This window comes from Heterodontus francisci, chromosome 14 (assembly GCF_036365525.1).
Source record: "Heterodontus francisci isolate sHetFra1 chromosome 14, sHetFra1.hap1, whole genome shotgun sequence".
Taxonomy (NCBI): Eukaryota; Metazoa; Chordata; class Chondrichthyes; order Heterodontiformes; family Heterodontidae; genus Heterodontus; species Heterodontus francisci.
In genome coordinates, this window is record NC_090384.1 from 55,130,774 (window position 1) to 55,154,335 (window position 23,562).

Genomic DNA, 23,562 nt, shown 5'->3' on the forward strand with positions numbered 1-23,562 from the left:
GAGAAGTGCTACAGATTTGAGTTCTCTCTTCTGTTTGGCCTCCTTGTCTCGAGAGACAATGGGTAAGCGCCTGGAGGTGGTCAGTGGTTTGTGCAGCAGCGCCTGGAGTGGCTATAAAGGCCAATTCTAGAGTGACAGGCTCTTCCACAGGTGCTGCAGAAAAATTTGTTTGTCGGGGCTGTTACACAGTTGGCTCTCCCCTTGCGCTTCTGTCTTTTTTCCTGCCAACTGCTAAGTCTCTTCAACTCGCCACGCTTTAGCCCTGCTTTTATGGTTGCCCGCCAGCTCTGGCGATCGCTGGCAACTGACTCCGATGACTTGTGATCAATGTCACAGGACTTCATGTCGCGTTTGCAGACATCTTTAAAGCGGAGCCATGGACGGCCGGTGGGTCTGGTACCAGTGACGAGCTCGCTGTACAATGTGTCCTTGGGGATCCTGCCATCTTCCATGCGGCTCACATGGCCAAGCCATCTCAGGCGCCGCTGGCTTAGTAGGGTGTGTAGATTTGAGTTAATGAAGATATAAATATATGAAGAAGCTAATCTGATGCTAGAAGCAATACCCAGCCGTCTTTCAGGAGCAACCATATATGTTTAGTTCCTTTTCATAGTCAGATTCCTGATTCCTCACTGATACCGATAGTACTCTTTGAGTGATAACTTGTTTTGATTGATTTTAAGGATGGGAGCAGTTGGTGATATTTTGCGTCTTTGATTTTGAATGGATTGATGGTATTGGTGTGTTTATTTTCAGCACATTCCTGCCACCCTGGAGTGTCTCAGTCGATCAACTCTTCTGTGTGTCTCTGCCTTGGCTGTGATCTCGTATGTGACCCCTGTGTTCCTCATTGCCCTTGTTCCTCTCGCTGTGGCTTATTACTTCATCCAGAAATATTTCAGAGTGGCATCCAGGTAACTGTCCATCAGGAACTGAATTTGTTTGGGGAGTTTTATTTATATAAATAAAGACCAGTCCGTTGATGACATCAAGGTGAAGGTTATTAGTACTGGGGAATTGAACTTCTGTTGCAGGCACCCAGTTTCTGTGTCAGGCACTTCCAGGTCAGGTATAGCACAGTGAGATGCAGAGTAAAGCTCCCTGTACTCTGCCCAATAACATATATTACCTCCAAGCCTGAAGAGAACTTTCCACTGCACCAGTGTAGCATTTTTCCATTTCCCACACTAAGCATCCTGTGGCCTTTCTGACTGAGATTACCCATTGAGTGCAGGTTTGTACCATGGGTCCATGCTCACTAGGAATTAGATTAATACAAATTACATTCTTTGTTATTGTGACCATGATAAACTATCTCTTCTCACCTTTCTCAATCTGTCTGCAGCTTTTGCCATGGTTGACCACACCATCCTCCTCCTGTTGTAATCCAGAAAGCCAGTTGGTGAAGGATAGATCTGGAGTCAATCTTTAAACACTTTTCTATTTATTTACAGAGTTACACATTACAAGCATACACCTCCTAACACAACAACCACAGATTCATCCTGTGTTTCCTTATAGGGGCTCAGGTAAACACATACTTTGGTTCTGTCTTCACAAAGGAGGACACAAATAACCTCCCAGAAATGTTAGGGAACCAAGGGTCTAATGAGAGGGAGAAACTGAAGGAAATCAGTATTAGTAAAAAAAAAAATAGATCTGGGGAGATTAATGGGGTTAAAGGCTGACAAATCCCCAGGGCCTGATAATCTACATCCCAGAGTACTAAAGGAAGTGGCCTTGGAAATAGTGAATGCATTGGTGGTCATCTTCCAAAATTCTATAGGCCCTGGAGCAGTTCCTACAGATTGGAGGGTGGCAAATGTAACCCCATTATTTAAAAAAGGAGGGAGAGAAAAACAGGGAATTACAGACCAGTTTGGCTTACATCAGTAGTGGGGGAAAGGTTAGAGTATTATAAAGGATGTGATAGCAGAACACCTGGAAAGCATAAATGGGATTGGACAAAGTCAGCATGGGTTTACGAAAGGGAAATCATGCTTAACAAATCTACTGGAGTTTTTTGAGGATGTGACTAGTAGAATAGATGAGGGAGAACCAGTGGATGTGGTGTATTTGGGTTTTCAGAAGGCTTTTGATAAGGTCCCACCTAAGAGGTTTGTGTGCTAAATTAAAGCACATGGGATTGGAGGTAATATACTGGCATGGATTGAGAACTGGTTGACAGACAGGAAACAGAGTAGGAATAAACGGGTCTTTTTCCAGGTGGCAAACAGTGACTAGTGGGGTACTGCAAGGATCAGTGCTTGGGCCCCAGCTATTCACAATATATATTAATGACTTGGGTGAGGAAACTAAGTGTAACATTTCCAAGTTTGCAGATGACACAAAGCTTGGGGGGAATGTAAGCTGTGAGGAGGATGCAAAGAGGCTCCAACGTGATTTGGACAAGTTGGGTGAGTGGGCAAATGCATGGCAGATGCAGTGTAATGTGGATAAATGTGTGGTTATCCACTTTGGTTGTAAAAACAGAAAGGCAAATGATAGATTGGGAAAGGGGGAGGTGCAATGAGACCTGGGTGTCCTTGTATACTGGTCGCTGAAAACAAGCATTCAGGTGCAGCAAGCAGTTAGGAAGGCGAATGGTATGTTGGCCTTTATTGCAAGAGGATTTGAGTACAGGAGCAAGGATGTCTTACTGCAGTTATACAGGGCCTTGGTGAGACCACATCTGGAGTATTGTGTGCAGTTTTGGTCTCCTTATCTGAGGAAGCTACAGGAGAAATGCCACGAACAACAGATGCCCCTCTACGTTGCTTTCATAGATCTCACCAAAGCCTTTGACCTGGTCAGCAGACGTGGTCTCTTCAGACTACTAGCAAAGATCGGATGTCCACCAAAGCTACTAAGTATCATCACCTCATTCCATGACAATACGAAAGGCACAATTCAGCATAGCGGTGCCTCATCAGATCCCTTTCCTATCCTGAGTGGTGTGAAACAGGGCTGTGTTCTCGCACCTACACTGTTTGGGATCTTCTTCTCCTTGCTGCTCTCACATGCGTTCAAGTCTTCAGAAGAAGGAATTTTGCTCCACACAACATCAGATGGCAGGTTGTTCAACCTTGCCAGTCTAAGAGTGAAGACCAAAGTACAGAAGGTCCTCATCAGGGAACTCCTCTTTGCTGACGATGTTGCACTAACAGCCCACACAGAAGAGTGTCTGCAGAGACTCATTGGCAGGATTGTGGCTGCCTGCAACGAATTTGGCCTAACCATCAGCCTCAAGAAAACGAACATCATGGGACAGGACGTCAGAAATGCTCCATCCATCGATATCGGCGACCACGCTCTGGAAGTGGTTCTAGAGTTCATCTACCTAGGCTCAACTATCACCAGTAACCTGTCTCTTGATGCATAAATCAACAAGCACATGGGAAAGGCATCCACTGCTATGTCCAGACTAGCCAAGAGAGTGTGGGAAAATGGCACACTGACATGGAACACAAAAGTCCGAGTGTATCAAGCCTGTGTCCTCAGTACCTTGCTCTACGGCAGCAAGGCCTGGACAACATACGTCAGCCAAGAACGATGTCTCAATTCATTCCATCTTCGCTGCCTCCGGAGAATCCTTGGCATCAGGTGGCAGGACCGTACCTCCAAAGCAGAAGTCCGGGAGGTGGCCAACATCCCCAGCATATACACCCTGTTGAGCCAGTGGCGCTTGCGATGGCTTGGCCATGTGAGCCACATGGAAGATGGCAGGATCCCCAAGGACACATTGTACAGTGAGCTCGTCACTGGTATCAGACCCACCAGCCATCCATGTGTCCGCTTTAAAGACATCTGCAAACGCGACATGAAGTCCTGTGACATTGACCACAAGTCGTGGGAGTCAGTTGCCAGTGATCGCCAGAGCTGGCGGCCAGCCATAAATGCCTGGCTAAAGCGTGGCAAGTCGAACAAACTTAGCTGTTGGCAGGAAAAAAGACAGAAGCGCAAGGAGAGAACCAACTGTGTAACAGCCCCGACAACCAATTTTTTTCTGCAGCACCTGTGGAAGAGTCTGTCACTCTAGAATTGGCCTTTATAGCCACTCCAGCGCTGCTTCACAAACCACTGACCACCTCCAGGCACTAACCCATTGTCTCTCGAGACAAGGAGGCCAAAGAAGAATTGAGGAAGGATATTCTTGCCATGGAGGGAGTGCAAAGAAGATTTACTAGGCTGATTCCTGGGATGGCAGGATTGACGTATGAGGTGAGATTGGGTCGAATAGGCCTATATTCACTAGAATGATGAGAGAGGATCTCATAGAAACCTATAAAATTCTAACAGGACTAGACCGGCTAGATGCAGGGAGGATGTTCCGATGGCTGTGGAGTCCAGAACCAATGGTCACAGTCTCAGGTTATGAGGTACACCATTTAGAACCGAGATGAGGAGAAATTTCTTCACTCAGAGGGGGGGGTGAACCTGTGAAATTCTCTACCGCAGAAGGCAGTGGAGGCCAAGTCATTAAATATATTCAAGAAGGAGATAGATATATTTCTTATTGCCAAAGGGATCAAGGGATATTGGGAGAAAGTGGGAACAGTGTACTGAATTAAACGACCAGCCATGATCTTTTTTGAATGGCGGAGCAGGACCGAAGGGTCGAATGGCCTACTCCTGCTTCTATTTTCTGTGTTCCTATGTTTCTATCCCCAGTTAATGCCCATCAACTATATACAATCAAACACAACTAATATTCAATTAACACTTCCAACTTCTTTGCTCCATTGTCCAGGTGGTAGAACTATCCTAGCTTAGTTCCGTTCTTACGTATCTTACTGTAGCCAGAGAATCATCTGCAATGGCTTTTCTTCCCCCTCCTTCTCTGTTATCTCTGGAGTTCCCCAAGGATCTATTCCTAACCCCCTTGTATTACTCACTTGCATGCTACCCCTCGCAATATCATCCAAAAACACATCAGGTTCCATATGTATGCTGATGTTCTATCTCTGTTCTATCTCACCACCACCTCCTTCAACCCCTCAATTGTTTCTGATTTGTCACACTGCTTGTTTGTCCAACATCTAATATTGGATGATCAGAAATTTCTTCGAACTAAATATTGGGAAGGCTGAAGCCATTGTCTTTGGGCCCCTGTCACAAACTTCATTTCCTGTCCATTGTATTCATCTCATGGCTGGTTACCCATCTTCCGCCTTACATACACTGCACTCATTCAAAATTCTGCTGCCTGTACCTTAATTCACTCCAAATCTCATTCACCCCTGATGCTTGCTAACCTTCTACTTGTTCCTCTTCTGGCAACTTCTCAATTTTAAAATCCTCATCCTTGTTTTCAGATCCCTCCATGGCCTTGCCCCACCCTATCTGTGTCACATCCTCCAGCCCTACTAGCCTTGTGACCTCTGTGCTCATCCATTTCTAGCCTTTTAATCGCTGCACCATTGGTGCTTTAAGCTCCCTTGGCCCTAAGCTTGGTATTCCTTCCCTAAACCTCTCAGCCTCTCTTGCTCTCTCTCCTCTTTTAAGATGCTCCTAAAAACCTACCCATTTGATCTAGCACTTGATAATCTTTCTTGAACTTTCCTACTATGGCTTTGTGTCAAAAAAAATGTCCAAAATGTTTTTATTGATATCGTTCTTTTTAAGTGCCTTGGGACGTTTTACTACCTGAAATGTGCTTTATAATTGTAAATTGTTGTGTTGTAAGGTTATGAAATTTACAGATGATATAAAACTTGGCAACATGATAGATAGTGATGAGGATAGTTGATTTCAAGATGACATCGACAGGATAGTGAAATGGGCAGAAACATAGCAGATGGAATCCAATGAGAGAAGCATGAAATGGTGCACTTTAGGATGACTAATATGGAAAGACAGCATACTATAAATGGCACAATTTTGAAAAATGTAGATGAGCAGAGAGACTTTGGTGTCCATATGCAGAAATCCTTAAAGATGGTAGGTCAAGTTGATAAGGTGGCTAAAAAGGCATATGGGTTTCTTGGTTTCATAAATAGAGAGATAGAATATAAAAGCACAAAGATTGTGCTAGAACTTTATAAATTACTGGCTAAACCTCAGGTGGAGCAATGTGGACAATTCTGGGCAGCACACTTTACAAAAGATATAAAGGACATAGAAACGGCACAGAGGAGGTTTCCCAGAATGTTACTAGGAATCAAGGACTTCAGTTATAAGGAGTGGTTGGAAAGTTAGGACTTCTTGGGATGGAGAAGGTTAAGAGGTGATCTCATAGAGGTTTTCAAGATGATGAGAGGTATTGCTAGAGCATGTAGAGAAAAACTATTCCCTCTGGCAAGTGGAGCAATAACCAGAGGTCATAGATTTTAGATCATTGGAAAAAGAACTAAAAGGGCAATGAGGAGATTTTTTTCAGTCACAGAGTTGTTGACATCTGGAACTGTTTACTGAAAAAGGGATGAAAGCTGATTCAATGATTTTAAGATGGAGTTAGACAGGTACTTGAGGAAGAGGAACTTGCAGGGTTACAGACAAAAAACAGGGTGTGGAACTAGGTCTGACTGACTGCTGTTTTCAAAAGCCAGTTCAGACACAATGAGTCAAATGGCCTCCTTCTGTGCTGTAAGTTTCTATGTTTCTGCTCTAACATAGCACCTATAGGCCACTGGAACGGAAGGCTTTCACCTTATCAGTTTGGGCTGGGTTTGAATCTACATCTAAAGGTGAAAGGTATCTAATTAATAGCACCATCCAATTTCAATAACACTTTTTTAATGCGATGTGATTCATCAAATGATATAATTACATCAGAGCTGGACCTTTTAGCACTTTGATGCCAAATCTACCATATTTCAACTACTTACCTCCCTAGTACCATGCTTATAACTTGCACACAATTCAAATGAGATCAGTGTGTTCTTTGTCTGCTAACATGAAATCGCCTTATATGATTTTTCTGTTAAAGACACTATATAAATGCAAGTAGTTGTCATTCCCAACCTAGTCTTTCTTTGCTTTTGGAGACATAAAACAAAATGATCACACTAGTTACATGTCTTTGGGTGTGAGTGGCTCTGCAACTTTTACGCTTGAACCTTATCATAAGGGTTTTCAAAGTGAAGGGAAGTGAGATGCATACAAAGAACATAAAAAATACCCTCAAATTTCTAATAAACCTCATTAAAACTAAATGTATAAACATTTGAACCCAACTATCAGCACACCTTTTGTATCAGTAGAATGCACAAAGGGAAATAGCAGAATCCTTTATTGTGGTAGAAGTAAGAAAGTCATAACTTCTGCGTGATATTATCACTGGTAAATTATTAATTCTTCCTTATTGATTGAACAAACTGGATATTCTAATCTCACATGTGCACCTTTCATATAATTCATATTTTCATGTTAGTAATTAACAATCCTATTGTACCTGAGCGTTTATCCAGAGTACACATTTATCAGAATATATTCCAGCACAGCTGAAATAAAATATCCACCATGTCAATGAAGCAGTTTGTTAAGATCTTTTAACATGTCAATAGAATTCTCATCATTCTCCTATTTACTGTACTTCTGCAGGGACCTCCAGCAATTGGATGACAGTACACAGCTTCCCCTGCTATCCCATTTTTCTGAGACTGTGGAGGGTCTGACCACAATACGAGCTTTGAGGTAAAGCAATATAAACTCAAGTTAAAATTACATTCTTATTCTGCCAAAATTTGTCATATAAGAATGTTACATATTAATAATGTTAATATTGAACAGCAATATTGTATAATTATTATAATATTTGAGGGGTCTTGACAGGGTGGATGTGGAAAGGATGATTCCCCTTGTGGGAGAATCTAGAACTAGGGGTCACTGTTTAAAAATAAGAGGTCGCCCATTTAAGACAGAGATGAGGAGATTTTTTTTCTCTGAGCCTTTGAAACTCTCTTCCTCAAAAGGAAGCAAAGTCTTTAAATATTTTCAAGGCAGAGGTAGATAGATTTTTGATAAGCAAGGGGGTGAAAGGTTACGGGAATGTGGAGTCAAGGTCACAATCAGATCAGCCATGATCTTATTGAATGGCAGAGCAGGCTCGAGGAGTCAAGTGGCCTACTCCTGTTCCTAATTCGTATGTTCATATGTTACTTAATCCTCTTGCTGTTGCTTGTTACTTCATCCAGAAATAGTTCAGAGAAGCATCCAGGTAACTGGCCATCAGGAAAGGAAGTTGATGTTATATGAAGGGAATTACTGTTACAGAACCAGTCTAATAATATCAAGGTGAAGGATATTAGCACTTGTTAAAGTTACGATAGTGAATTGTGACAAATTGTGTGTAGTTCTATTTTTGGCAGTTATCCTACAGATTTATTGAACAAGAGATGATATCAGTTCTGTAGACTATTGATTAATTTTGGGTTGACATTTACTAAGGGGTGTGTATGTGGCTTTGAAATTTGTAGAATCAGTAAGGGGATAATTGTGGCAATGTTTATGTGAATGGCCAGTATTTGAAGCAGAACCCCATTCTACCAGGTTTTCACCCTGTGTATAGTGTGTCTAAATTGACTCGCACCTAATACTTAGAAGGTTCAGCCCAATAAGCTATCTAAGCATGCAAATGATGGTTTTAGGATTGAATAACATCCCCCATCCTAAAATCTCAAAATCTCTGCCCTGAACGCCATCCTTCTACTAAGTATCTGCATAAAGCACAAACCTGTCAGAGGACCACAAGTTAAAGATGCAAGTGGAATCTTGAAGGCAAACTACCTAAATTGTTTTTTTTTGATAGGAAAACATATTTAGTATAATTTTACTTCCACAGTGTCTTTCTTTCTGCCCTCAGCTGACAACTTCAGGTGTAAAATTATGTCTTTTTGGAATGTATTCTGTGCCTAGAGGTTCTGGCCCAAATTTTTTGAAGACTGCAAAATGGAGTCCCAATGGGAATCCCATTATTTCTCATGTATATGTCGGAGGAAGAAGAGGAGAAAGAGCTGCAAGTGACTTCAGAGGGAGCATGTCTTAAAGCAGTACCAATGAAAGACCAGAGATTCCTGCAGGTACCCTGCCACAGGGTGTGCAGATGTAGGTCTACTGTTAAATGCGCCATGTAGTTGATTTACACAGAACATGTAACCCCGGGTTCCATTCCTAGTCTGTGCTCAGTTAGTTGAGCTCAACCAGAGTGTACAGTAGGATAGCATAAGTTAACATCAGTACCCATGCTTCCTGAGTGTTTCTGGAACCGCACTCATCCAAGCACATAGAGAGTAGTTCATCACACTTCCGACTTGCTTTGTAGATGATGGAAAGGCTTAGGGAAGTCAGGAAATGAGTCACTTGCTGACCTGCTTGTAGCCACAGTAGTTATGTGACTGGTCCAGTTAAGTGTCACCTCAATTATGCCCCACCACCTCCCAGGATATTGGTGATGGGGTTTTGACAATGGTAATGCAATTGAATATCAAGGGGAGGTGGTTAGACTCTCTTGTTGGAGATAATCATTTCCTGGCACTTGTGTGGTGCAAATATTACCTGCCACTTATCAGCCCAAGACAGAATGTTGTCCAGATCTTGTTGCACGTGGGCACGAACTGCTTCATTATCTGAGGAGCTCCGACTGGAACTGAACATTGTGCAACATTCCAACTTCTGACGTTATGATGGAGGGAAGGTCATTGCTGAAGCAGCTAAAGATGGTTGTGCCTCGGACAGAGACCTGAGGAACTCCTGCAGTGATCCTATGGTGCTGAAATGATCGGCCTCCAAAAACCACAACCATCTTCATTTTGTGCTAGCTATAACTCTAGTCGATGGAGACTCGCCCACCCTCCTCCCCCCAATCCCCCCCCCACACCTCCCCCCCCCCCCCCCCCCACACCATCCCCACCAATTCACAATGACTTCAATTTTGCTGGCCTCTTTGATGGCACACTCAGGCAAATGCTACTTTGATGTCAAGGCAGTCAATCTCACCGCACCTCTGGAATTCAGCTCTTTCGTCCATGTTTGAACTAAGACTGTAATGAGATCTGGAGCCAAGTGGTTCTGGCAGAACCCAAACTGAGCATTCATAAGTGGGAAATAACAGCAACACTCTTGGATCTTTATCTCAACTGAATGTCAGCATTCAACATGTGCAGTGAAATAGAAGAATATATGTGAAAGTTATGGCATGCCAAGTAAGCTTCAATAGACAAACATGTATGGTAATATGTAATGCAGAATAAATTAAGGACAGAAGGGGCCTAAGTGGCTGAAGACACAGCCTCCAATGGTAAGACATCACTTGCCACTGTCTCTGCCTCAGTCTATCCACTGCTGAAACCATCACTAATGCCTTTGTCACTGCTAGATTCAACCATTCCTATCCTCTCTTCGATGGCCTCACTTATCCAAAACTCTTCTGATGTGTCCATCCCACAGCAAGTCCTGCTAGGTGTCAGCGGTCAAGTTGTCAACTGCCACCAGAGAGGGAACAAGAAGAAAACACATGTTCTGTGTAATTGACATGCTCTGCAGATGATGGCTAATTAGGTCCTAGGCCAGTTAAGAAGAAAATCAATGAGGTCCAAAGCAACTTTTGATTTGATTCAGGAAAAGGTTCCGGCCAAATGAAAGGGTTACTTAGTCCACCAGTAGTGAATTGTGGTTTATTATTTTGTTGCAAGAAGTGATTGTAAATTAAGCTGAAATGAGTTTTTCCATAATTGTTGCTCTGCATACTTACTCATGACTGTGAAATAATGATTCACGTCTAGCCTAAGCTAACTACCGCATTAATCAGTTTGCTGTTCAAAAATTAGAAAAGCACATTTGGAGTGGATTACAGTATCCAATGGAATGAAAATCAGGCAGTCTCTATAAAGGGTATGAAATCTGTCACTACATTAACTGTCCTGGTGGTGAACACCAAAATCTCCCACTTGCTGTTGGGAAATTGAAGGATGTAAAAGATAGAGCACAGGATAGTTTTTTCTGAACTTTGGGACAGATCAGATGGATTATGATGGTCTTTTACAATCCTGTACAATGTCTTATGTTCCAAGATGACCATTGTGACATTGATTGGACTGGAATCTAGCTGTTAGTTCATAATGAGTTGCTCAACCTAAGAAGGATGGAATGACAAAAATCTCACTCCTTCGACAGACTGTGTATGTTCTATTTGACTGTATATCATAACACAATTGTTTCAGCTCCTGAAGGAAAGCCATGTGTTAACATTCATTGATCCTGAAAGGTGTTTAAGAAAAGTTCCAGAATATTAGAGGAATTTTTTCCAAATGAGATTTCTTTTAACTAGCTTTTTTTAATAAGTTTTTTGAAGGTTTTCATGGTGAGACTGATAAGGTTGAGTAAGACGATTTTATGATTTTACACCATGTGAATTCATGCTGAAAAGAGCAGTTGTTTCCTTGAAAAGGATGTTGTATTAGAACTGACAGGCCTCGACATTTTTATAGTGTTTTTGTTAAATTTCCCTGCTGAAGGCACTGACTCCTGATAGAGTACAGTTCTATCAATAACTTACCCAAGTGGCTTTTTTTTGACCTGTTAGCCTAGACTGTAAATGTTTACAAGCCATTTGATCATGGAGGGTATCCCAGCCAAGTCCAATCATCTCCTCACCAGACAACAACACATATACATTTGTCAACATTGCCATTGGATCACCATTAGGAGAAGGAAGGTTCTCCAATTATTCCTGCTCCTGTACTTGGGTACTGATTCTAACTGAAGCAATCTTGCTATCCACTGGTTGAGCTCAACTAGCTCAGCACAGACTAGGAATGGAACCCAGAGTTATGTGCTTTGAGTAAATCATCTATATGCTGTGCTTAACAGTAGAATTATTGGGAGCTAAAATAGCATTTCTAAATTGAATGTTGAATCTGAATAAACTATTTTAGTTGTAGAATAAGCTTGAGAGGGAGAATGCTTATTTTCCCTTAATTTTCACCAAGCCTGTACACCTAGCAAACCTTCTGTCATGGAATCTATATGGCTGTGTTTTCAGGGAAGAAAATCGCTTTAGGCAGCAGCTGCTGGAGCTCACCGACACTAACAACATTGCCTCCTTGTTCCTCACAGCTGCCAACCGCTGGTTAGAAGTTCGAATGGTAAGACTTTCAAACCCTTGGCCTTTAATAATTATTATTGCCTCTTTTTTCACTTTTTGTTCTCACTTTGATGGAATTTGAATTTGAACTATGCACTTAATACCTCTACTATAGTTTACCAAAGAAATATGTTCATCTTCCCCGGCCCATACTTAAAAAGGACATAATGAATATATTTATTTTTCATTAAATTCATTACATTAAAATAACCAGAGCCTTACTGAAAGCTGCTTTTATACTGCCACACTTCACAATTTTTACCAAAGAGACCAAACCCTGAATTGGGTCCTGATCTCGTTCCAAATGGAAACACTGTGAGACCTCCTGGAAGATGCCATTTCACAACAGTATCCAGCGTCAAGTTTAGCTGAAAAATACTCAGTTAATAATACCTCATGGGCATTTCATAAACTGCAACATATCCTATTTAAAAGTTCTGAGATATCGATGCTCCTGTCCACATACTCATAATTTCCAAGCTAAAAGCAGTGTTCTGTAGCTGCTGATGAGCAGGGCTGCCTCCGAGCTCAAAAGGATCAGATTCACAGCCAGGAAATATAAACCAATGATAGCTGTGATGTAGCTGCAGTCCTAATCTTATGGTTGCTGTCCTGTTATGCCCATTAAGGGAGAATGGGATTTATAAATTTTGCCTTCTTATGAAAGTTTAAACTTTCTGTTTATTTTACATCAGTGTTCTAGTTTTAAAAAGTTAGGAAGTGCATAAGCATTTAGGCAGCTTTGTGATTTAATGCACTAACTTACTAAACTATGGGACAGGAGGCAATGCACCCAAATGCCACACACAGTAATTTCTTAATGTGAACTGGATAGTACAGCCTGAGTTACGTTAGCTACTTTTCAGCAGAACCTAGCTTATGGATATAATATTACTCATTCCTGTAGTATGTGAACTATTGTAAGATTCACAGGACTCAAGTAATATCCAAAGAGTACATGAATAAATAAATATTATTATTTATTATAACTTAATTGAAACATATTGTTATGACCAGGTGAGAAAGCCTCTTTCAGCCTTCATCTGGTCTTACAGTGGCAGGATTTAAATTTTAAACACACCGGGCTGAATTTTACCGGCCCCTTGACGCTGCAGGTCATGGCATGGGGGCCTGTAAATGCTGTGAAATACTTACGTCGAGAAGGACTTTTCTCTCTTGGGGTTCATGTGTTTCAGTAGATTTGGAGTTCCATTAGAAAGAGATGAGAGTAGGCAGATAGATAGGAGGTCTTCTTCCGTCCAGGAGCATTCTCCTTTCTGCCATCTCTGTGTCTTATTCAAACTGTTTGTATAATTCAGAAAAACCCAGGTTTCCAAGTAGGTTAGTCCTGTGACTAGCTGGTCTGACCACGTCCATTTGTGTATTTGGCCATCTTAGCAGTCAAGCTGGAATGCAAGCTCCCCCACCTTCAGCATCTGGTGATCAAAAGTCCATTGTGGGTTGAATGTGTCAGGGAAAGGCTGCTTTGTCCTTTCCAAGCACTATCTGTTAATATGCAAATGTCTTTCCAGCCAAGGGCCCATTGTGGGTTGAATGTGTCAGGGAATGGATGCTTTGTCCTTCCAAACAATGTCTGTTAATATGCAAATGTCTTTCCAGCCAAGTTCTGACAATATTTTAAAGCAAATCCTTTCTTCACTTCAACAACAGTTTGAAGTTTAATGTCCATGTGGCGAAATTAATATGCCTCATTATTGGCAGGCGATGGGGGGGTTCTAGCATTACAACATATATATGTATGTATATATATATATATATACACACACACACGGCTACTATACAAGCACACAAACACATGTCTCACTCTGTCGGGCTACACCCACAACTCCCTGGTCATGTGTGATGCCACATCACTTCCTCTGGTGACCTTCACTTACAGCCTCTTAAGGTGGTCCCACAACAGCCCCCTTTTTTCCAAAGATAAACACATATGTACAAAATACAATGATGTTGCAGTTTAGACTCACTATACGTGATTAAAACAAAATGTATTTTACAAGTCATCAAGTTTAACACTCTCTACAACATAGAGGAGGTTTGCTTATTCTTCCCGATCCTGTTATTATAAACCTCTTCTCAGAGTTGAGCTCATCTTGACGATTTTTCTGAGACTCTGGTAACTCAGAACTCTGGTTAGCATGTTCTTCCTTTGTGCTCATAGACTCTGTACATTCATCTTTAAACTTTGTCTTTGAACGTGTCCTTGATACCACACTGTTGTCACATATAGTGTGCCCCACAGTCCTCTGAGTTGACTTTGGTTCCATCTGAGAATCACGCATTTGGGTGTCTGCAGCTCATATGATTTGGGCTGGCCATATAGCGTAGAAATCTCTGCAGGATACTGAATTCCCAACACATGATTGAGGACTCTGACCTTCTGTCCTACTCACAATCGAGCTAATTCTGGTCCTGCTTGCCTGTCATATGGTGCCTTCTTCTTCCCTTGTTTGGAAAGCTTAGAAAAATGATGACTGGCAATATCACCAATCATCGGCAGTCCCTCTGGCCTCTGGGTACTTACTGCAACGACTGAAGCCTGAGCCTCTTTGTGTTAAGACTCCCAGCATTTGTGTTGTCCTTTGCATGGTCTGACCTGATACACTTGACCTGGATATTTTCCACCATCTTCAGTGCATTACTGACTTCATGTATTATAACAATTCGTAAACCTCAGCATACTGGAAGTCCTGGGATGGTTAGTCCAGATGTGCCTACAATATAAAATGTTTGTGGTACCCATTCAGAGCTCATCATAAGATAATGTTCCAACTGACAATCTGCCTGGCTGAAAACGCGAATAGTACTTAGGGAGTATATAAAGTGAATGTATTTATAAATGAGCTTAATTGTATTGATTCAATTTTGCCAGCCTTGTGTTAGAGCTATGAGTGGTAGAAATTTTTAAAAAATCATGAAGACCTGGAATAAATGACTTGCACCTGGCTCCGCCATTTTTAATGATTCCACTGATGTCCCATCAGAAGAATCAGCTGCTGCTGAAACTTTCATCCATGCCTGTGTTACCTCTGGACTTAATTATTCCAATGGTTTCTTGGCTAGATTCCTAATTGAACCAGTGTTGGCCCCCTGGCTGGATGGTGATGATAGAGTGAGGGATATGCCAGGCAATGAGATTTCAGATTGTGGTGGAAAACAATTCTATTGCTGCTGATGGTCCACAGCGCTTCATGGATACCCAGTTTTGAGCTGCTAGATCTCTTCTGGATCTTTTTTTTAAATTCATTCATGGGATGTGGGCATCACTGGCCAGGCCAGCATTTATTGCCCATCCCTAATTGCCCTTGAGAAGGGAATCGATCCCATTTACCATGGTGGCAGTGCCACACAACACAAAAGATGGTATTCTCACTGTGAAGACTGGATTTTGTCTCCTGAAGGACAATGCTGTGATAACTCGTACCAATACTGTTATGAGCAGAGACATCTATGACAGGTTGATTAGTGAGGAAGTAGCTTTTTCCCTCATTTTGGTTCTCCCACCACCTACCGCAAGCCCAGTCTGGCAGCTATGCACTCAACTTGGTGGCGCTACTGAGCCATGTGTGGTGATGACCACTTAAGTCCCCCATCCAACATACATTCTGTGTCCTTGCTACCTTCTGTGTTTCTTCCACGTGGTGTTAAACATGGAAGTATACTGATTCAACAGCTAAGGGAGGGTGGTAGGTGGAAATCAGCAGGTTTCCTTGCCCAGGTTTGACCTGATGACATGAAGCTTTATAGGGTTGGGAGTCAATGTTGAGGATTCCATGGGTTACTCTCTCCTAACTTTTACCACTGTACCACCACCTCCGATGGGTCTGACCTGCAGGCGAGACAGGATATACCCAGGAATGGTGATGGGATACTCTCCACTTGCCTGGATGTATATACTGAGTTCCTGACTGCATTCTGTGCCAGAGGTCGACTATCCATGTTGACCTCCTTTGTAAGTAGCTACAAACTTGTCAGTGTATTATCCCACCAAAATTTAAATGTTGAGTGTTTGCTAAATTCCTGCATCAAAATATTAAATGTCTGGATTCTGTTCAGTAGTTTTCTTGTAATTCTGCTCAAGTTCTCTGTCACTGCACACCTACTCATTCATTATTGCTTTTCTCAAGCAGTAATGTTAAATGTCTGGAATGATGTCTCTTATGATTTCTCAGGAATATATTGGAGCCTGTGTAGTTCTCATTGCAGCCGTAGCGTCTATCACCAATTCATTGTATTACGGACTTACATCAGGACTTGTGGGCCTGGGACTTACTTATGCACTTATGGTAAGAATATTTTATTGTTCTTTCTTTGTGAGTGAGTTTGAATACTGAAATTTCCAGATATTTAAACAGCAGGTGAACATGAATACTTTAGTCAGTTTATACTCAGATTATAAGTTGCAGAACCCAACCTGTTTGAATAACTGAGATGCAGCTTAATTATGGGTGGTGAGCTGAGTACTTGTGTGCAGAGCGAAACACTCACTAAATGAACAAATAAAGTCTAAGAAATCACTTATGTTTTAAAATCCCCTCAGAAAATATAGGTGAATCTGTAATTGAAAATTGTGCTTTTTTCCACATTTCCTTTAAGGTAAGAAAAGGAAAGGAAGAAGAGAAAGTGAAAAGAGAAATAATTGAAGGAGTAGGTACAGTTTAAAAAAAGGCAGAGAGCTAAACATGAGTTAGGGAAAGAGCCGTAGGGGAAATGATAAGATGGCAGACAGTAGGATCAATGTATGAAAAAGATTTCTAAAAGTTTGTCCATTCTTAAGAATCAGGGAAGAATAATGTGAACATAAATTGAGAGGTGAGGGGAACAAATTGGAGAAAAGTGCATCTGTGAACTGGAGGGAGAGAGGAGGTGAAGAGTGCTTTTGTGAATTAAATACAATAAATAATGAGTCCCTTTTAGAACTTGTGGGAGGAGGTGGAGTGCTTCTGTGAATTGAAGATATGGTGTAGAGTCTCAGTATGAACTGGAGGAGGGAGGAGGTGAAAAGTGTCATTGTGAACAGGGATACGAGGCACGGGGAGTTCGCATTCATTTTTTGAACACAAATATTCACTAACTTTGTACATTTCTCTTGTTTATAGCACTGTTAGTTGCTTATAAATGTTTATTTAGTTTGCCAGAATGACTGGTTGGGAATTCTGCCAGGATTAGGTGTGAATTTAGGTGAGCTGGACTTATTTTGAAATAGAGGGAATATGATTATTTGAAACATCTCTAAATTAAAAGAAAGTGAATGCTGTAAGCATAAATTTACTATTGATTCTAATTGTTGATAACTTTGCTGTTAGGCCTGAGATTCTGGTTTATATTAGATTCAAAGCCAAAGTAGAAAAAATACTGTGCATTAGTCAGGATGTGCCTATACTTACTGTATAAATTTATGACTTATGTAACATTACATTTGTTGTTGATGGAAGGTCAATACTGCAATATATTTTTCTTCATATTGACAGTATGTCTAATGGAACATTTAGCTTGACTGGATACTGTCAGTGGCAATATGGTTAAATTGTTTTTTTATTGGCATCTCTCTAGATTTCAAACTACTTGAACTGGATGGTACGCAATCTAGCAGATATGGAAGTGCAACTGGGTGCCGTGCAAAGAATAAACAGTCTTCTTAAAATTGAAACGGAAAATTACGATGGACTTCTTTGTGAGCATTCCCAGATAGCACATTAAATAGGAAAGCTAAATATAACTAAGTAGCTAAGTTAATGAAAGAAACTTCTAATCATTGTTTCTTCCCATCCTGGTGACTCTGCTACAGCACCTTCTCAGATTCCTGCAAACTGGCCAGACGAGGGTGAGATCAAAATCCAGAATCTCAGTGTCCGGTATGACAGCAGCCTAAAACCAGTTCTGAAGAATGTGAATGCCCACATCAGTCCAGGACAGAAGGTATGTTGGCATATTGTGCTTGACTGTTATGAAGCTGCTAAATGTAGATTGAGATACTATGGACTTAAATAGTCTGGGCAAAATACTCCTTTTAATTGGCCTTCAAAGCATTGAATTATAATTTAAGGGCAAAAATCATGCAACACCATGCTGGGCGCACACCAGGAGTGGCACAGGAGAACTTTTGTCTGCTGAAGAAAAGTTTGCCCCACTATTAGCTGAGTCCCAGAATACTGAGGGAGGCAAGGGAAGAAATTGCTGGGGCCTTGACAGAAATCTTTGCATCCTCATTGGCTACAGGTGAGGTCCCAGAGGACTGGAGAATAGCCAATGTTGTTCCTTTGTTTAAGAAGGGTAGCAAGGATAATCCAGGAAATTATAGGCCGGTGAGCCTTACGTCAATGGTAGGGAAATTATTAGAGAGGATTCTTCGGGACAGGATTTACTCCCATTTGGAAACAAGTGGACTTATTAGCAAGAGACAGCATGGTTTTGTGAAGGGGAGGTCGTGTCTCACTAATTTGATTGAGTTTTTTGAGGAAGTGACGAAGACAATTGATGAAGAAAGGGCAGTGGATGTTATCTATATGGACTTCAGTAAAGCCTTTAACAAGGTCCCTCATGGCAAACTGGTGCAAAAGGTGAAGTCACACAGGATCAGAGGTGAGCTGGCAAGATGGATACAGAACTGGCTTGGTCATTGAAGACAGAGGGTAGCAGTGGAAGGGTGCTTTACTGAATGGAGGGATGTGACTAGTGGTGTTCTGCAGGGATCAGTGCTGGGACCTTTGCTGTTTGTAGTATATATAAATGATTTGGAGGAAAATGCAGCTGGTCTGATTAATAAGTTAGCGGACGACACAAAGGTTGGTGGAGTTGCGGACAGTGATGAGGATTGTCAGAGGATACAGCAGGATATAGATCGGTTGGAGATTTGGGCGGAGAAATGGCAGATGGAGTTTAATCCGGACAAATGTGAGGTAATGCATTTTGGAAGGTCTAATGCAGGTGGGAAGTATACAGTAAATGGCAGAACCCTTTGGAGTATTGACAGGCAGAGAGATCTGGACGTACAGGTCCACAGGTCACTGAAAGTGGCAACGCAGGTGGATAAGGTAGTCAAGAAGGCGTACGGCATGCTTGCCTTCATCGGTCGGGGCATAGAGTATAAAAATTGGCAAGTCATGCTGCAGCTGTACAGAACTTTAGTTAGGCCACACTTAGAATATTGCATGCAATTCTGGTCGCCACACTACCAGAAGGACGTGGAGGCTTTGGAGAGGGTACAGAAGAGGTTTACCAGGATGTTGCCTGGTCTGGAGGGCATTAGCTATGAGGAGAGGTTGGATAAACTCGGATTGTTTTCACTGGAATGACGGAGGTGGAGGGGTGACATGATAGAAGTTTACAAAGTTATAAGCGGCATGGACAGAGTGGATAGTCAGAAGCTTTTTCCCAGGGTGGAAGAGTCAGTTACTAGGGGACATAGGTTTAAAGTGCGAGGGGCAAAGTTTAGAGGGGATGTGCGAGGCAAGTTCTTTACACAGAGGGTGGTGAGTGCCTGGAACTTGTTGCCAGGGGAGGTGGTGGAAGCAGATACTATAGAGACGTTTAAAAGGCATCTTGACAAATATATGAATAGGATGGGAATAGAGGGATATGGACCCCGGAAGTGCAGAAGGTTTTTGTTTCGGCAGGTGTTAAGATCGACGCAGGCTTGGAGGGCTGAATGGCCTGTTCCTGTGCTGTACTGTTCTTTGTTCTTTGTTCTTTGTACATTGTGCTATGGATTAATGGGGAGGGAAAGCGTTGTATTCACATTTGCCACATGGCATGTTCCTGATCTTAACTGTGACATAAAAGATGGCATGGAACGCGGATCCAATTCTATCCTGCAAGAAGAACGGAAACGTTAGAGGAAAGTGACCACTGCCATGTTCATGTGTCTGTTTGCAACCAGCTTGAGAGTGATGCTCCCACAGCACATTACAAAATAGCTTATGCTATGAGGACACAGCAATTAAGTGGATTTTGTTTTAAAGCACTGCCCACTTGGTTCAGGGTTAATGCTGTGGTATTTTGAGCTGTAATTAAGAAGAGCTCAACAATATAATGTACTTTTTGCCCTCCAATTGTTCGAATAATATCTCTAGTTTAATGAGCAATATTTCTGGTGTTCTCAGTGGCCCGTTATGCAGGAAACTCAGCAGCAAGCCTGCACTCTGCGCAGGCATTGTACCATGCCATATATGCTGTAGCAAGCTTTTGAAGACTCATTCCGTGAGTTTCATAGAGCTGCTGCTGCAGGGGAAAGTATCCTCAAGCAAAAGTATGTGTCTTTGGGATAGGCAAGAAAAGAGAGGAACATATTTTAAAAGAAAGGATTTAGGTCTATTATGTTTAATTTCATTGTTTGTACCTAGGAGAGTTAATTATTTTTGCATGAAGCCAGTCAGAGCATTGAAGTCTTGAGTCAGAGACAATAGCTGTAGATGAGTGTTTATTGATATCAAACCAAAAATTGGAATATTCAGAACCTTAAAGCCATGCATCAGTACAAAAATAAATGAAAACATCAATAAAATCAATGGGAGATCATAAGAGGTTAATAGAAAATGGTTTAAAGTAATTCTTTACTATAACATTCTGACATATATGTAAGAATCTGCAATATTAATGATTTTTTGAACAAATGTCAGCTTGCCTCAGTCAGTGGCACTGTGCTTCTCACCAGAAGGTTGAGGATTTAAGTCCCACATTGTGACTGGAGTTCATAATTTAGGCAGACATTCCAATGAGGCACTGAGGGAGTGCTGAATTGTCAGACCGGCTGTCTTTTGGATGGCAGATTGAACTGAAGCCCCTCTGTCTGTTCAGGTTAGCACAATTTGACAAAGAGCAGGGAGTTCTTCAGATGACCTGGTCAATGGACATCTCTCAATTAATACTGGCAAAATGGCACAGGAAGGCATTGGGGCAGTGCCCAAGATCTTCCCACCGCCATGCCATTTTGCCAATGGTGGGAAAGTTGGTAGATTGGCCGCCTGCCGGGAGGCCAGTTGAGCCACTTAAGTGGCCAATTAAGGACCACTCCGTGGACCAGGTCCCAGGGGGACCTGGCACCAGATGAGGAGACCGCCCAGTGAAACCTGGTGGCTTTCCGGCGGGTTCTGGGATGGGGGGAACCTCATTTATGGGCACTCCGTGTCCCTTGCGGAAACAGTGCCATGATTGCTCAGCGACCCCTTCCTCCCGAACTACAGAAGGAAAGATAGATGTGATTAAGAAACATAAAAGAGACAGCATTTTAAAAAAAATGTATTTAATTTGCTGTTAGCTTGCTGTTAGCCTCAACATTATTCTTAACACAAAAAACAGGCCACTATGTATAAATGCAAGCATTGTTTTTTAGTTTAATATTTGTTCATGCAACATGCATCTCAAAAGACTTTACTACGTAGTATATTATGATAATATGCTATGTTAGAATGTATTTATTACACAGGTTGGAATCTGTGGACGAACTGGCAGTGGGAAGTCCTCCTTCTCTTTAGCCTTTTTCAGGATGGTAGATATGTTTGAAGGTAAAGAGTTTTAACTTGGTTACATTTTCCTATTCAGTTTTGTGCCGACCGATCACAACCCTCTAGAATATATTATTGTCTTGAATCTCGGCTTCAGACATTGATATTTTTAAGTGCATTGCTGGCAGTACATGGTTCAGAAAAGCCACATTGCTGGCAGTACTGTCTAGCAGAATTCAAAGTAATTGCAAAAGTTGACCCTCCACAAACCAGCCAGTCTATAATTCTATTATCCATCTAAGATATTTTCTGTGGATATTATTATGTGTGTAAAACAATAGAAAAGTTTCAATTGTCTGTTAACTTTATGATATAATATCCCCTTTACTGGTCACTTCTGTGGGCAAGCCAAGTGTCTTATATTCAGGAATGTGCCCACAATGCCAAAAGCAAAATAAGCATTTGGAGAACAATGATGAAAACAGCTAAATATTTATTTGGATGCTACAGAAAATTAGGCTATCATTGGTGTATTTGCTTGGGGTTTGCCTGTTGTTAGTGTCAGCTGTGGCTCAGTTGGTAACATTCTCACCTCTGAGTCAGAAGGTTGTGGGCTTATGTCCACTTCAGGACTTAAGCGCAACATCTCAGCTAATACTACAGTGCAGTACTGAGGGAGTGCTGTATTGGCAGGGGTGCTGCCTTACAGATGAGCTGTTAAACTGAGGCCCCGGCTGCCCCTCTGGTGGACGTAAAAGATCCTACAGCACTATTTCGAAGAAGAGCAGGGTTGTTATCCCTGGTGTCCTGGCTGATATGATCAGATTATCTGACTATTATCACATTGCTGTCTGTGGGACCTTGCTTTGCGCAAATTAGCTGCTATGTTTCCTACATGACAGCAGTGACAATGCTCCAAAAAGTACTTCATTGGCTGCAAAGCACTTCAGGACACCTTATGGTCATGAAAGGTGCTATATAAATGCAAGTTTTTGTTTACATCTATTTAGATATATAATGGAAAGTGAACACATCATTTCTGTTCCATATATGATTTAATGTATATTACGTGTCATGATAGTTTTTACAACAGCATATCTTAAAAGCAACACTGCTGAATGTCATGTTTTGCTGCATAGGAAGGATAATTATTGATGGAATAGACATTTCCAAACTGCCACTAAACACTTTACGATCCAGACTTTCCATCATTCTTCAAGACCCCGTGTTATTCAGTGGTTCAATACGGTGAGTATCGACCATTTGGACCTCCTACCAGTAATTCTGCAAAGGTCATTGCATAGTTTCTGTGTGAGTCAGCCTCTGATGAGCTCTGATGTATGGTCCATCTGGACCAGGTTACTTGGTGTGCTAATCTGTATAAGGGTTTATTCCTTCTCTCTTGGCTTTCCTAGTAAAGGTGTAATGCAGACCTGCATGTCCCAAGTTCAATTTTTAACCTAATACAAGTCAGGGTGGCATTAGAGACACTACAGTTGACCACAGCATCTCTGGAGTAGGAGAAGAAAATCAATTATGCTTTCCTCTTTTGTATGGAAACTGGATAGGATTCACCTCTGATGTCTTTCACCTTGAAATAGCTTGTTAATACTCACTAGGCTAATACACAAGAAATGTCTACTTGGTTAAGGTTTTGAAGAGCAGCAAATGCCCATGGATCCCTACCCCAGCAAGGAGTGAACAATTTGAGGAGAAACAAAAGTGGACATATATATAATTAATGTTCTAAAACGTTTGTTCCTACTGTTCAGGGTCATAAAGGGTCGTGGAGAAAGATAACTTTCAGGCAGTCTGACATGTATATGAACTGTTTAAGCTCTATAAAATGGCAATTCCTTCCAATTGTTGTTTTTTGTTTATTATAGAACATTTTCATCCATACAATTAACTGGAAAGATTCCATCAGACTGGAAAATAGCAAAGATAACCCCTCTATTCAAGAAATGGGGTTGGGTGGGGGGAGACGGAAAATAGTGCTGTGGATAAAGGGGAGCC

At 41.6% G+C, this 23,562-nt stretch overlaps 1 protein-coding gene across 1 annotated transcript in view; it reads left to right on the forward strand.

The window, feature by feature from the left end:
- The window catches only part of abcc8 (ATP-binding cassette, sub-family C (CFTR/MRP), member 8), a 333,471-nt gene that overhangs the window by 288,838 nt on the left and 21,071 nt on the right, over positions 1-23,562 (forward strand). Inside the window, exons 28-35 of the mRNA XM_068046867.1 lie at positions 757-914; positions 7,543-7,635; positions 11,981-12,083; positions 16,276-16,389; positions 17,657-17,777; positions 17,892-18,022; positions 21,528-21,606; positions 22,686-22,794. Of these exons, the coding sequence (XP_067902968.1) occupies positions 757-914; positions 7,543-7,635; positions 11,981-12,083; positions 16,276-16,389; positions 17,657-17,777; positions 17,892-18,022; positions 21,528-21,606; positions 22,686-22,794 (908 nt within the window). The remainder of the gene's footprint in view (positions 1-756; positions 915-7,542; positions 7,636-11,980; positions 12,084-16,275; positions 16,390-17,656; positions 17,778-17,891; positions 18,023-21,527; positions 21,607-22,685; positions 22,795-23,562) is intronic.